The 13,621-nt window shown below is 40.9% G+C and overlaps 1 protein-coding gene across 4 annotated transcripts in view; it reads left to right on the forward strand.

The window, feature by feature from the left end:
- Positions 1 to 13,621, forward strand: part of TMTC1 (transmembrane O-mannosyltransferase targeting cadherins 1) — a 252,560-nt gene that overhangs the window by 144,491 nt on the left and 94,448 nt on the right. For 3 of the 4 annotated variants that reach the window (XM_090043366.1, XM_090043367.1, XM_090043368.1), the window contains exon 9: positions 4,080 to 4,201. The exons of the other annotated variant lie outside the window; for it this stretch is intronic. In XM_090043366.1, the coding sequence (XP_089899492.1) occupies positions 4,080 to 4,201 (122 nt within the window). The remainder of the gene's footprint in view (positions 1 to 4,079; positions 4,202 to 13,621) is intronic. 4 annotated transcript variants of the gene reach the window in all.

The raw sequence follows: 13,621 nt of genomic DNA on the forward strand, positions 1-13,621 counted from the left end.
ATTTTTTCTAGGTTTAATGCATATTTTTCTGAAAAGCAGCAACCGGAACTACATTCAGTATTCAAGATGCGGTCGCACCGTGGCTTTATATAATGGCATGAGGATGTTTTCTGATTTGTTTTCAGTTCCTTTCTTAATGATTCATAGCATTCCATTTGCCTTTTTGATTGATTTTGTATGTTGAACTAATGTTTTTAAAGACTATCTATAACTTCAAGATTTCTTTCCCCACCCCTGCATGTTAATGACTAATTTGGAGGCCATCACTGTTTGTGACTCTTCACTCTCCACTGTGGATTTGACTGTCCAGAATAATTTTCTGTTATCTGCAGTCTTGCCACTTCACCTCCTGATTCCAGGTCATTTGTGAATAAGTTGCACAGCATAGGTTGCAGCAGAGATCCTTGGGGGACCCTACTGTCCCTCTGCCATCAATTTCTTAAGATCTACAATATTAGTTTCTGAATCTGCTCTCTCAGCTCTATCTTTATTTATTTATTCATCAGTAAATATAACAGCCTCTCCTGATGAAGAGAGCCTAAAAGTTGTACCTGCTAAATGCATTTGACAGAAAAAGAGTTAATGGGTGCCTGAGGCTGTAGCCCACTGAAATTGTGGAGAGTTTTGTCATTAACTTCAATGGCCCAGGAAATCACTTGAAGCACATAAGAGCCTTTCAACTTCTTTACCTGTATAATGTATATGGGCTTTTTTTCTTTTTCTTTTGCATTTAGGTTTATAAGTATATTTTCATGCCTTAGGGATAGTAACTCTACTTTAAAGCTGGGTACATTACATCCAACCCCAACAGTGGAACCACATTTCAAATGACCACCAGCGATTTCAAAGGCTTTGGCGGTCTCTTCTCTAGTGTGCCCCTTCATACCAAAACTTGGGCTCTGGCTCAGGATTTGAACCAGCATTTCCAGAATTAAAAATCTAGTGCTGTGATATATCAAGCCATCTAAGCCCTTCTACTCTGCTGCATCCCTGTTGGGTTTTGGGGGGCTTTTTTTCTTGTCTTTTTTTCATTGACATTTAAGCTCTCCAGCCAAATAACAAAAGTATAAATGTGCTTCAGTTCCTCTCATGAAAAAGTATGACTGATTCACTGATTTCCTAGTAGAACAATTTAGTAGAAGAGTTTAAAGGAGTCTTGACCCCAAGTTTTGTCTTGTAAAGGGAAAGCTTAGATGAAATCATATAACACTAAGATTTTCAGATGTAAAAGCTTTCAGGAAACAATTCTTAATGGATTATTCTCTGTCAACTGATTTCCTTTAACAGTGCATTGTCAGCTGTCAAACAGCATTTATTTTAGAAGTTAGCAGTTGCTATGATACCTTCACTAGTGTTACCATCCTCTTGGGCATATGTGCTGTGCCCTTCTAATGGGGTTGTTTTGCTACTCTTTCCCAGGAGGACTAAAGGCACAAGGTGCTGTGATAACAATACAGAGCTGGGATTTAGATTTTCCAGTTCAGCCTAACCAAGTTGTGGATCCAACCCTGTTTTCATTCCGCATGCTTCTTATTTTTGGTGTGTTTTATGTCTGTCTTGAACAGATGGCTTTTACCAGCAATAATTTTAACTTTGGATATCACCATGTTCTTGCGTAACATCTCTTCCCTCACCAACCAGCTTGATGGATTGATGTTCTCTGAACGAGTCTTGTGCTTGATATGATGATTATTACTGCTCAACAACATTGCTATGTATGGGAGTTCAGGGACATGAGAAAGGGTGCCATTGCAGTCAGCTTAGCTAGATAAAGATATTTGAAAAATCCAAGGCCAAATCGATCTAAGTTGCATGGTTTTCTGTAAGCAGTGTAGTTTAGATTGGTTGTGGGGGAGAGGCAAATCTTAAACTGGGTTTTACCATTTTTAAGCCAGTCTGTGCACCAAACTTCTGTTCTGTTACAGGTATAGACTGGTTTTGTGTGCTGAACTTTTGTTCTGAAATGGGCATAGACCAGTTTCCAATCACTTATACCGGTAAAAGTATAACGTCTCTACCTGATCCTTGTGTGCAGTACCATTGTTATATACTAAATCAACATATTTAGACCACAGAGATGAGTCAGTCTACTAATCAAATACACTGTTGGCCAATATCTACAGGTTGTGGTGGTGTAAATGAGAGCAGAAGCTGGCCCTAGGGGTTTTATTGGACTGTGTTAGTTATGGCTTCAGTTAAAGTTTATAAAGCAAGTTTTGTTAACTAAAGTTGAGAGATCACCCAAAGTGATTAGAAAAACAAAAAAAGATAACGTGATTCAATTTTGTATCTGCTTCTAAATGTTAGAAAGGTAGGCTGCTCAAAACGAATCCTCCTGCATTTCAGCGTGTTCACCACTAACTGATTCAGCTATGGGATTATTGGCCCGGTAAAAGGTAGCCCAGTTATCTGGCTGGGAAATATAATAAATTAAATACTGTTATTTCTTCTAACTAAGCCTAAATTTTCAGGTTTTTAAATAAAGAAAGTTTGTTTAGATAAATTTGATCCTTGGGGCATGTCCATATGGTGTCAAACTTTTCTACAGAGCACCACTGTGAAAGCACACCCCACCCATTCTCTCCTCCCATGCGTGTCAGATGCCAAAAATAGTAACATAGCGATTTTGGCACATGCCCTGTGCTTGTCTCACTCTCAGGCACGCATATTAGTAATTCTGAGCACACTAGTACTGCTTTAATGGCAATTGCATTAAAGTCTTTTAACATTTGGCCCATGAAGTGCAGGGGTGAGAAGGCAAGGTGTGTTTTCAAGGCTACACTTGTTAGCTTGGTCCAGCATGGTGTAGACATCAATAAAAAGGGAACAACAGCAGACATCACAAACTGATTCAGCTCATTGGACTTGAGCTGAAGGGGGAACTGAGTTACCCTGTGTCTGTAAAGGATTGAGGCCATGGTTCACGAAGTCTCGAGATTTTTGGAGCAGCTCTGCAAATCACAGTTGTTTTGAGGAAACTGTATATGACAATTTCATTTTTTCCTCGCAGAGCAAATTAATGTTAAACAGCCATCAAACTCGAAGACATTGATAGGGATGTGCAGTGGGCCAAGTTTTAAATTTGGATATAGCCATAATGTATGAGATAGCATAATTTAAATTTTAAATGGGGTCTTCTAAGGAATGAAATTACTACATTTATGTGGAGATGTGGTTGATTACATTTATACAAAATGTTTTGCTGTTGGTTCTCAGCTGTAAAGATTTAAGAATGAACATAAGAATGTGTGTGCACCAGGGCCAGCTCACAATTTTTTTGGGCCCCCTGCAAGGTATGGTTTTGGGGCCCCTTGATCCTTTGAAAAATCAAAGTTGCAGTTAATTGCGGTATAAACTCACTGAAATAAAATAGTCGGGGCTGGGCGGCACACGCGTGGTCTGCACTGAGGGGGGGAGTGGAGTGGGGGCAGCATGTGTTGTGGACACCCGGGTTCCCTCCCTGGGGCCAGGGCCGAGCCTGGGGCCAGGGCAGGAGTAGAGCCGGGAACTCCTCCCCTGCTTGGCTGGAAGAAGTTTCCTTCTTGCTTGCATCGAGCCCTTTTAAACATGGTGCAGGCAGTGTGGGGTGAACAAGACATGGCCCCTTGGCTGTGGAGCCCCCCTGGGCCGCACGTTCCGCAGGATAGGACGGGGTGGCCCTGGTGTGCACAATATGTGGGTATATATCCTTATCCATATTCACACTATTACATGTATTTTGTTACTTTAATTACAGATTGTAGTAGTTGAAGTAGTTAATAGGCAGCTTAAAATACCCAGGTACAATTAAATTGGTCTCTGAAAATTTGACAAGTCTAATATAACCAGGGGGGATTGTCTGAATTGCACAAATATCCATTGTATGCATTATGGACATACCAGAAATGCCATATATAGACAATATATAAATTCAAAGGAATTGGTGCATGGAATAGCATTTACTTAAAATGTGACCTGTTGATAAATTTAATCAGATTAAAATTTCATGCCATGGATAGGAACCTGAGAAAGGAGCAGTTTAATGTTGATTAGAGCTGAATTTTTTCTGTTGTTCACACACATTTGTTGTGTTGTTGCAGAGACTGGAGCACAGAGAAGTTTTGGTTGGCCTGTTGTTCCTGGTTTTCCCATTTATTCCAGCCAGCAACCTATTCTTCAGGGTGGGCTTTGTGGTGGCAGAACGAGTCCTGTACATGCCTAGGTAATTATTGCAATTGAACTCCTTTCTAAAGAGAATCTTTTCCCCTTTCTTTTAAAAGCAGGTAAGATTTCTTTTCCCCCCGCCCTCTTACAATGATTCAAGCAGGTTTTTATCCAAGAGTTGAGTTTTGGGGCAACAGTATTAGGCATTTTATTGCTGTTAAGAGCAGATCATTTGGAAAAATCAAAGTTAGTTGAAGTCCATCATTTGGCTTTTAATATTATATTTCTATAAAGAGAAGTTGAATGCAGCTGCATATACGGATGAAGCAGTCTTTTAGACTGTCCCTTCTGTTCAGATCCAAGTCTTCTTGTTTCACTCAGCAGTACCTCCAACCTAAATTTTCCATGCTTTCTAATTTTAATTTTAATAGGTTAAACATTCTAATCTTTTCCTAGACCTTCCATTTGGTGAGTCCTGTACAAACACATGAGATTCAGCACTTTGTCTGAAGAGCTGACAATCTAAGATGAGGATTCTTGCAATTTCTAGCATATAGGTGGACTGTACGCGTGTAGGAGGTCCTGTTCCCCACACACTACTGAGTTCAGTTTCCAGGCTGGAGAAAGTGTTCATTGGCCAGCTGGTGGGAATGGGAAAAACCAGGCACACCTCCCTGTTCATCTCTGAGTTTGAGTTTAACCCAGTTTCCAGCTGGATATCATTACATTCTGGAGTGACTAGCTCTTAGAAATGTTTCATGCTTCCTGTTGAGCTTGCATGAAGTATAACTTTGAACTCTTTTTTTTATCTCTATCATAACCAGACCTGAGACTGAAGCAGAAATAAAGGGCATTTGTCCAAGATTCAACATGTGATTGCCTCCTTGTTCCAGCTATAAATGAAATTACCTTTGTATACTATTATAATAAAATGTTTTTAAGAGCAGTGGGTCCAATTCTGCCATCAGGTATGATCAGTTTGCTCCCACTATCTAAGTAGGGAATGAATTTGTAGAGCCAATGACAAAATATGGCCCTAAAGTTCCTTATTAGGGAAATAATTGTTATATTATATCAGGTATGTATGTGTGTGAAATTTGATTCCTTATAAAGCAAACAAACGCTAGAAACTTGGAAAATGTCTTCCTATACTCCTCATCCTGAAAACATAGAAGTAGTACTGCATCTGGTGTAAAGTTAAGCACATTTTTTAGTCTTTGCAAAGCTTTGGATATCTATGGCTGCTGACAGACATGGGGAAAAAAAGCCAGCACTTTACCAGAAAAGGAGCCGCATCAGTTTGACATGGCTTGCCCAACATCTGTATAGATTGTGCACTTCAGTGGGCTTTTTGGCGCTTCTGATAGCTGATTGATTAGTGCATGCCCAGCAGAAGAGTTGCATCAGTTTGACCCCGCTCACCCAAAGTCTGTATAGCTCATGTGCTTCAGCAGGGCTTTTTGGCACTTTTATCTAATGACTGATTGATCAGCTACTAGATAGAAATGCCAAAAAGCCCCACTGAAGCATGCAATCTATACAGACGTTAGGTGAGCCAAGTCAAGCTGATACGGCTCTTCTGGGCATGCGCTGAGCTTGGCGCAGGGGCATACTGAGTTGAAAGTAAAGCACCACTTCTTCCCTCCCACCCCCCTGCCCACTACACCTGTCAGTGGCTTATATATTTTACATAGCTAACATATATCCCTGTATCCTGTTGTGTTTCAAATTGTATTACAGGTCAAATCCTCCTCATTGTAATCATGCAAGTATCTACCAGTGAGTCTGATGATTCTACTCAGGAAAGTCAGTATTTGGCTTTATGAATCATTTGGAAAATAATATCCACAGTTGGTAGAAATTGTTATTTTGTCATTTGAAATTCAAAATTAAATTTATTTTTGCTGTGGGTAAAAAGTGAAGAAACACATGAAAACTATTAAAACATATTGCAGAAATGGCCTGTCTAGCTATTTAAAATGCTTCACTGTTGATTTGTTGCTTTTATGATTTTGAAGCGGCAAGGGCTCAGGGTGTTGCAGATGGAAGCATATCTCCAGTTCTCCTTTTAATGGGATTGCTGGTGTTGGGAAGGGCCTTTTTGGTGCTGCTGGAAATGTAGAGGTAAAAATGGACACTGCTGCAGAAAATGTTGTGGGGATAAAAGTACATGTGTACACATAAATACTGTGTATACGTACTGTGTATATATACTTTTACCTTCCTATGGGATCCACAAATATACAGTTTATGAAGTAAACTATAGCTAATTTATGGTTCGCCTAATTACTCTGTCTGAAAAAAGTTAATGAGAGTTAAGTGACTTTTCCAAGACTTGAATCTCTGTCAGTCTCCTGGTCTTACTTAGTTTTCAGAACACCAGACCATTTCTTTCATTGTATAACACTTTTTTTCATCCCCATTTAGTAGACAACTAAGCTGATGTCTAAAATTAAACACTGATGTGGCTGTTTATCTCAGATTAGGACTCAAAAGACTTCACTCAACAGATTCAGTTGTCACAGGGTGCCTTTCAGGTGAAAAGGAGTATTCAGAAAAAAGATACAGTCAAGGTTGTTCAGGGAAATAAATTTACTGCTTAAAAGTTAATGAACACTGAAGAATGAGCTCAAGCTTTCTCTATCTTTGGAAAAAACAGAACTAAGGACTTCCATGAACACTCATAACTATACTTGGCAGTTTACTGATAGAGGATACAAGAGAGTAGGGGAGCATATTCTTTATTTAGAACATCCTTCATTTCTTATAGATTGCAAAATGCATTTATGGAATCTTAATTTTTTTCTTTCTCCTCACCATTAAGAAACTGGACTATTTCAGCCCACTAGAAAAACCTTTTGATGTGAGGAAACTTAAATAGTAGATGGAAAGCACATTGACTGTATTATTCTGATTAATATTTAAGGGTCGTTTTCCACCCTCTTCTGAAATACAAGCCATTTACTAGTAAGTGTATATCAAGGTGGTTTTACTATACCTGGAAGGGAAGATGCCCTATTTCCTGGCCTGGAAAGACTTGTTGTAGTTGAGGGTGGAGACCTGTCCATTGCACTGCAGGAAGATACCCTATGAGAGTCTACTAGGGGTGTGCAAAACGGGCTGTATTTGATCCGGATTTGGCCCGAGTCCAGGACAGTGATTTGATTCGGCTGAATCCAAATCTGAAGATTTGATGCTAGGCCTGTGCGAGTCGGCAGCGATTCGATCCGGCTTCAGATCTGGCCGCTTTGGGTGGTCGCAATCCGATCTGGAGCTCTGGACAGGGTTTCCGCCTCGATCCGACTGAAGCGGCTCTGAAGTTTCAGAACCACCTTGGAGATCCGGCCATAGGGTATAATGGGGAATCAATTAAATATAACTTTATTGTTTCTTGTCCGATTTGGATGAAACTTCCAGGGATGGCAGTCTCTGCTGAGTGCATGAAACCTGCCAGGTTTCAAGAAGATCGGTGCAGAGGTTTTGGGGGAACTGTACCCCAAATTCGTGAAAGCCAAACTCCTGTCACGGCTGTGTGTTACAACACCGGGGGGGGGCGTCAAAACTGCAGGGGTGGTAGCTCTTACTGAGGCCACAAAGCCTGCCAAGTTTCAAGGAAATAGGTCCAGAGGTTTGGGGGGAACTGCACCTCAAGCTGCAGACAAGCAAAACTCGTGCCATGGGTGACACTGTGTGTTAAGGCACAGTGGGGTGACTGCTGCAGGGGTGGTGGCCCCTGCTGAGTCCATGACGTCTGCCAGCTGTGGAGGAGATTGGTGCAGGGGGAGCCTGGGGCCCTGCACCCCTAGCTGCTGACAGGCAAAACTCCTGCCAAGACTGTCCCTGTCTTGGGGCAGTTGATTTTATTGATTCTTTCCTTTCCTTAGCCTGGTTTTGTAGGTGCTAACTGATGCTCGTTAACTCATTGTGTAGTAGCTAGGTCCTGTGTATTGAGTGAATCATGATTGATTGATTGGTAACTGGGAACACAGCAGCTCAGCAGCCAGGCCTGTAGCAGTCTCCCCTCCCCACCCCCAAGACAGACACTATCAGTCTCACAAGCACCCATGGCATGAGTTTTGTTTGTCCCTAGCTTGGGGGTCAGTTCCCCCCAAACCCCTGCACCGATTTTCTTGAAACTTGGCAGGCTTTGTGGCCTTAAATTCCATCCATATTGGACAAAAACAACAAAGTTATAGATATTTTATTGTTTCCCCATTATACCCTATGGCCGGATCTTGGAGGTGGCTCCGAAGCTCTTCAGAAGCTCTGAACCGCTTCAGGAAGCCTAACAAGGCCAGCGCTTTGACCCGGATGTACTGCTTTGGACCCCGAAGTGTCCGAAGCTTCTCTGGATCCAAAGCTCTGTCCAAAGCCTCGCACAGCCCTATTTGATGCTGATTCAGAGAATCAGTGATTCAGCCATAGACACAGATTTAAATGCTTTTTCTACATACCTTGAGGTACTAGGTGTGGCTCGTGAATGCTGTGATGGTGGGGTAGAAGGAGCATCCCACAAGAGCACCAGGGGGCCCCTTGCATGCTTGGTGGCGAACCTGGAAGTGGACCTGAAGTACTTCTGGTCCACTTACAGGTCTGCTGCCAATCACGTCGGGGTGTTCCCCCATGCTCCTCTGGCTTGGCAATCAGCTGCAGGGGGACTCCAGGTACCCCCTCAGACCCAGGAGGCACCAGTTGCCAAGGCGGGGGGGGGCATTGTGCTCCGCAGTGGACCAGAAGTGCTTCCGGTCCACTTCCAGTTCTGCTGCCAAGCATGCTGGGGACCTCTCCACACTCCCATGGGACACTCCATCTGCCCCAGCATCTCACCATTCACGAGCTGCCTGGTACCTTGAGGTATGTAGAAAAAACATTTAAAGCTGTGTCTATGTCCGAATCGCCAAATCTTTCCAAATCTCTCCGAAATGATTTGGAGGGTTCTGATTTGATTTGGAGAGATTAAAGCATCTCCTGATTCGATTCGGATTCAGAGGTTTGACCACTGCATTGGGCCAAATCTCTGCCAAATCGAAACAGTGACTGAAACTTCTCACAGCCCTAGAGTCCTTCAGCCTCCCAGTGGGAGAATCTCAACTACGCATTTAATGGCAATGGGGGATTGCTCTCTGGATTTCCTTCTAGCTTGCTCCTTTGTCTTTTTGGCTAGGGACAAACAAGACTTAGGGGGCATCTGAACCCCAACACCTCTGGGCTTAGAACTTCGGTGTAGAAGGCCTGCCATGGATTTGGGAGGATCTGAAACTCAAGACTGAGTTTGGCAGCTAGGTTACTTGCTGGTGGTAGCACCACACAAACCTGAACAACTGAGCTCTGCTCGGTTGATGGAATTTGGAACTGATTTGGCCTGAGACACTAAATTAAAATATATATATATTTCCAGCAGTTTCAAAAAAAAGGTAACATGCATCAATTCTGGATGAACTAAGTATATGGATACTATATACAAATTACTACAGCCATGTTTAATTTCAAGGTTATTGTTTACAAATATGCTTCTCACTTCCATGGGCTCAGACAGAACAGAGTCTGATAGTAAGGAGAGGGGGGAAGGGACTGCCAGGGGAAAAAAGTTGGGGGGAACAGGAAGTAGAGAGCCAAGGGGCTACCTGACCCCCCCCAGATTTATTTTTCCTGATGTAGCAGGGGGACAAATTCAAGGCAAACCTCCGATAATTAGATTCGATACCTGGAAAGTTGTAACAAATTTATGAATTTTCCACATACAGAATCTAATTATTAGGGGATCATCTTATATTCAGGGTTGTCTTCTATTCAAGTAAATGCAGTAGATGAGATCTCAGAAAAAACTCCTGTTTTAATGTTGGAACAGTGAAGTAAAGGAATAGATTGCCCAGGGAAGTAGTGGGATCTCTTTCACTGAAGGCTTTCAAGAGGAGGGTGGATAAGCATTGTCCAGAGATGATTCAGGAGTAGCATTCCTGCAATTGTGTAGAGAGTTGGATGACCAGATAACCCTTGAGGTCCCTTCTATTCCTATGATTCTGTGATTAAGTGTTGTGGTCTCTTGAAAATATGCTTCTACTTGTAGGCCTGGGCACCTGAAAATCTACTCCATGTTGTATAAAACATCACAATTTGGTTTTAAAATAAAAAGAACTGTTAATTATACTGCTCTTTAACGTGAAGAACATAACTGAACGTAACTAGGTGCATTAGCTTCTGACTCGGCAACTGGTCCTCACGCAGAAAAATTAGATGTACAAAGCCTGCCCATGAGCCTTTCCTATGTGGCACTTGACACTCTGCTCCAGTTGAATTATGAAAAGAATTTGGGTGCTTTGGGTCTCTCAGCAAAAATTCCTCTGGCTTTACCTGCCAGTGACTGTATTTCTATTTCAGTCATGCCTGGCCATGTTTTGCTCTGATGTCTCCTACAGTTTGACATCAAAGGATGTTTTTTAAAATCTTACACTTTTTTTTATGCATTTACTTCCCTATTTTTTTCTACATTTTCAGGAAACAGCCCTGCAAAAACACTATAGCCAGACAGTCTTTTCAGACCAAGTGCATCTGTGCTGCATATCGTAATGCTTAGGTTGCAGAAGCACCAAATGATTCTTTCGTGGATGGCACAGTTATGTCACCACCTATTTTTGCCAGCCGTTGGAACCTTCACATTTGAATAAAGGCCCGTGGATTTTTCAGCCGTAACTGACAAAAACCAAGATGAAATGACTGTATGGAGTTGCATGCCTTCATTAAATAAAGTGTGAGCTGATTACAGAGGGGAAAAAATCAGGTCACCTTGCTCTTGCGCATGAATGCTGGAATGGGTTAGCCGGTATTTATAAGAACGTAAGCGATGGGAGTTTTGTTAGAAGGAAGTCTAACCTAGTCAAAGAGTCAATGCAGAGGATAAGGACAAGCTAAGATTTTAATTACATCAAAGGGAGAAGTTGAGGGATCTGAAGAACTAGTTGTAATAAAAGCGTCATGCTGTTTTGTGCAGTGGAGGCTGGTTTGGAAAATGGGACAGTTTTATGTCCGTTTTCTGATGACATTGCTGATTCGGTACATCCTGATGGCACATTGAAGGGTGGTCGGAAGTGTTGGTGTTCTAGGAGCTCAAGACTGAAGCTGGCCCCCAGTAGTGGAACTACAAAAATCATTGCCACCTGACTCACTGCCTCTACTCCATCATAAGTTCTCCCTACAGTTTGTGCCCCTTCTACCTGTGGTGGTGAACTAAGTCACTGGTTTCCATTTAGTTGAAAGTACTGGAGTATTTAAGAGTAATGCTCTGCCAGGCAGGAGATGTCATCTTGCCAGTGCCTGCACACTGTCTGTAGAGGCAATTTACAGGGCACTGTGAAGAGCTCATGCTGAACATTTCCATGCTGCATATTTCCACACTGCCTACGTGTGGTATTTCTTCAGCTGACAGTATTTAGCCATGTGTTTTATTTAGTGAGTCAGGAGTTCATTGGGAAAAGTTGTAAGATCAATACTTTTCTGTCACCTTGTTATATTTCTAGAAAGGAATCTGTAAGAAAGTTGGAATCCAGATAAAATTATTTATTTTCCCAGAAAACATTGATTTGATTGTGTTCAGCCTTCTCTTAATATTGTACAAGAAAAAGGCCATACAGATTTTTTTGCTGTTTCATACTTTAAATAAGAGACGAGCAAATAGCTATCTTTTTCTTAACGCATCCATTTCACTTAGTATAATTTCATCCATTATTAACATGTGGAATATTAATTAAAAGCTAGAAATTGACAACCATTATGGAAATTAAGTCAGTACAATTTTGTAATTTCTTTGAAATTGAGATCCTAAATAAGCCTGAAGAAAAGTCACCTTCCCTCACAATGCAATCATTTGAAACTAGTGTTTCATAATATACCCCTCTTCAGGGAATACTTCGTTCTCTTTCTTATGGTCATTTTGTAAAAGATGATAATTGAGTGTAATGTGATGAGTTTTCACACTCTGTTGCCATGTTTTTTTATTCTGTTTTATTCCATCTGTTGACCAAGCTTGAAAATCTAAATTCCTGCTTACTTTTGTAAGATTCCTTTTAATATTAGATGAAATACTGTAAGTGATGATATAACTTCTGCTTAAAGAAGAATCTTCTTTTGTTACTGTCACATTCTTACCACAGTGAAAAAGACCCACTCACTGCAGCAGGACCAGGACCTCTTGCTATGCCTATCATTTTATGTCATAAATATAATCAGTTTACCTACAAAAATGCCTTTTTGTTGTGTTATGACTTCTAACACTGAAGAGCTGGCCAAAGGAGCCAACTAGACTGTATTCCTTGCATGAACATATTTGATTGCTTGCGTCCCCTTTGAATACACACTGCAAGCAGTGGTATATGAATGTTCCTGAGAGTATATGATCTGAAGGCAAGAGGCCACGTTTTTAGCTGGTTTCATTAGTATAACTCTGTTGACATTAATAGAACCATGCAGACCACTCCAGAGTTTCAGCGAAGGTGGCATTGTGGAAGAATGCATATGCTCTGGTCCTGAATTCTAAACATGGGCCTGCCATTGAATCAGTGGGCAGCTTTAGATGAGGCACTCCAACTTCTTGCCTGTTTTTCCATCTCTAATATAGAGAAAATATTCACCTACCTATTTCAGAGGGCTTGCGTGAGGATTAGTTCATCTCTGCCCAGTCATTTGAAAACTAGCTCTGTAAAGATGCTAAATGTTGCAAGTAGTCAGCCTTTCAGATGTGTTCAAAGCAAACTCCTAACAAGTGGCTATTTGTCTGTTTTATATTAAACATGCTAAAGAAACATCAAAGTAGAGCTTTCTTTGTTAATACTAGCAAGAAATGCTAGTGCTAGATATTTTGGCAAAAGCCAAGAAAGATGTGGGAATAAAAGCCAAATAGAGTTATAAAACCAAAACAAGATTAGTTTATGGTGCTTTTGGTCTAGACTACAGTCTTAGTTTCTTTACCTAAATATAAAGCGTGCCTTTGGAAAATGCATTGCATTTTGACTACATACAAATTGTTCAGGGAACAGCTGAGTTTATGATGATTACTAGAATATTAACTTTAATATAAAAATTAGAAAGCTTTTTCTTTTCATTGTAATGAATTAGGTTAAGGAAATAGCTCTTGAGAAAGCATTTATTGTGATCAGGGTTATTTCCATATAAATAACATGGAGAAACAAAACACAGGGATTAAAAATATAAAAATCAGTTTAATTTCCTGGTGATAATCAAGTTGACTGAAGCTGAACTTTCATCCTTATTAATTGTACTGATTCACCACTAAATTAGATTAGGACTTCTACTTTACAATGAAGTATGTTTCCTTTCTAAAATATGTGTTGTAATCAAAGGCATAAAAAGATCCATATTACCAGGAAGTACTTCAGATCAGAATCAGTTCAAAGTGAAATCTTGGAGCCAAACACTTTTATTGAAGTGAGTTTGCACTTGTAGGTGACTTCTGTGGGAACAGGGG

Source organism: Crocodylus siamensis, chromosome 4 (genome assembly GCF_052110815.1).
Source record: "Crocodylus siamensis isolate JL-2025a chromosome 4, ASM5211081v1, whole genome shotgun sequence".
Classification (NCBI taxonomy): domain Eukaryota; kingdom Metazoa; phylum Chordata; order Crocodylia; family Crocodylidae; genus Crocodylus; species Crocodylus siamensis.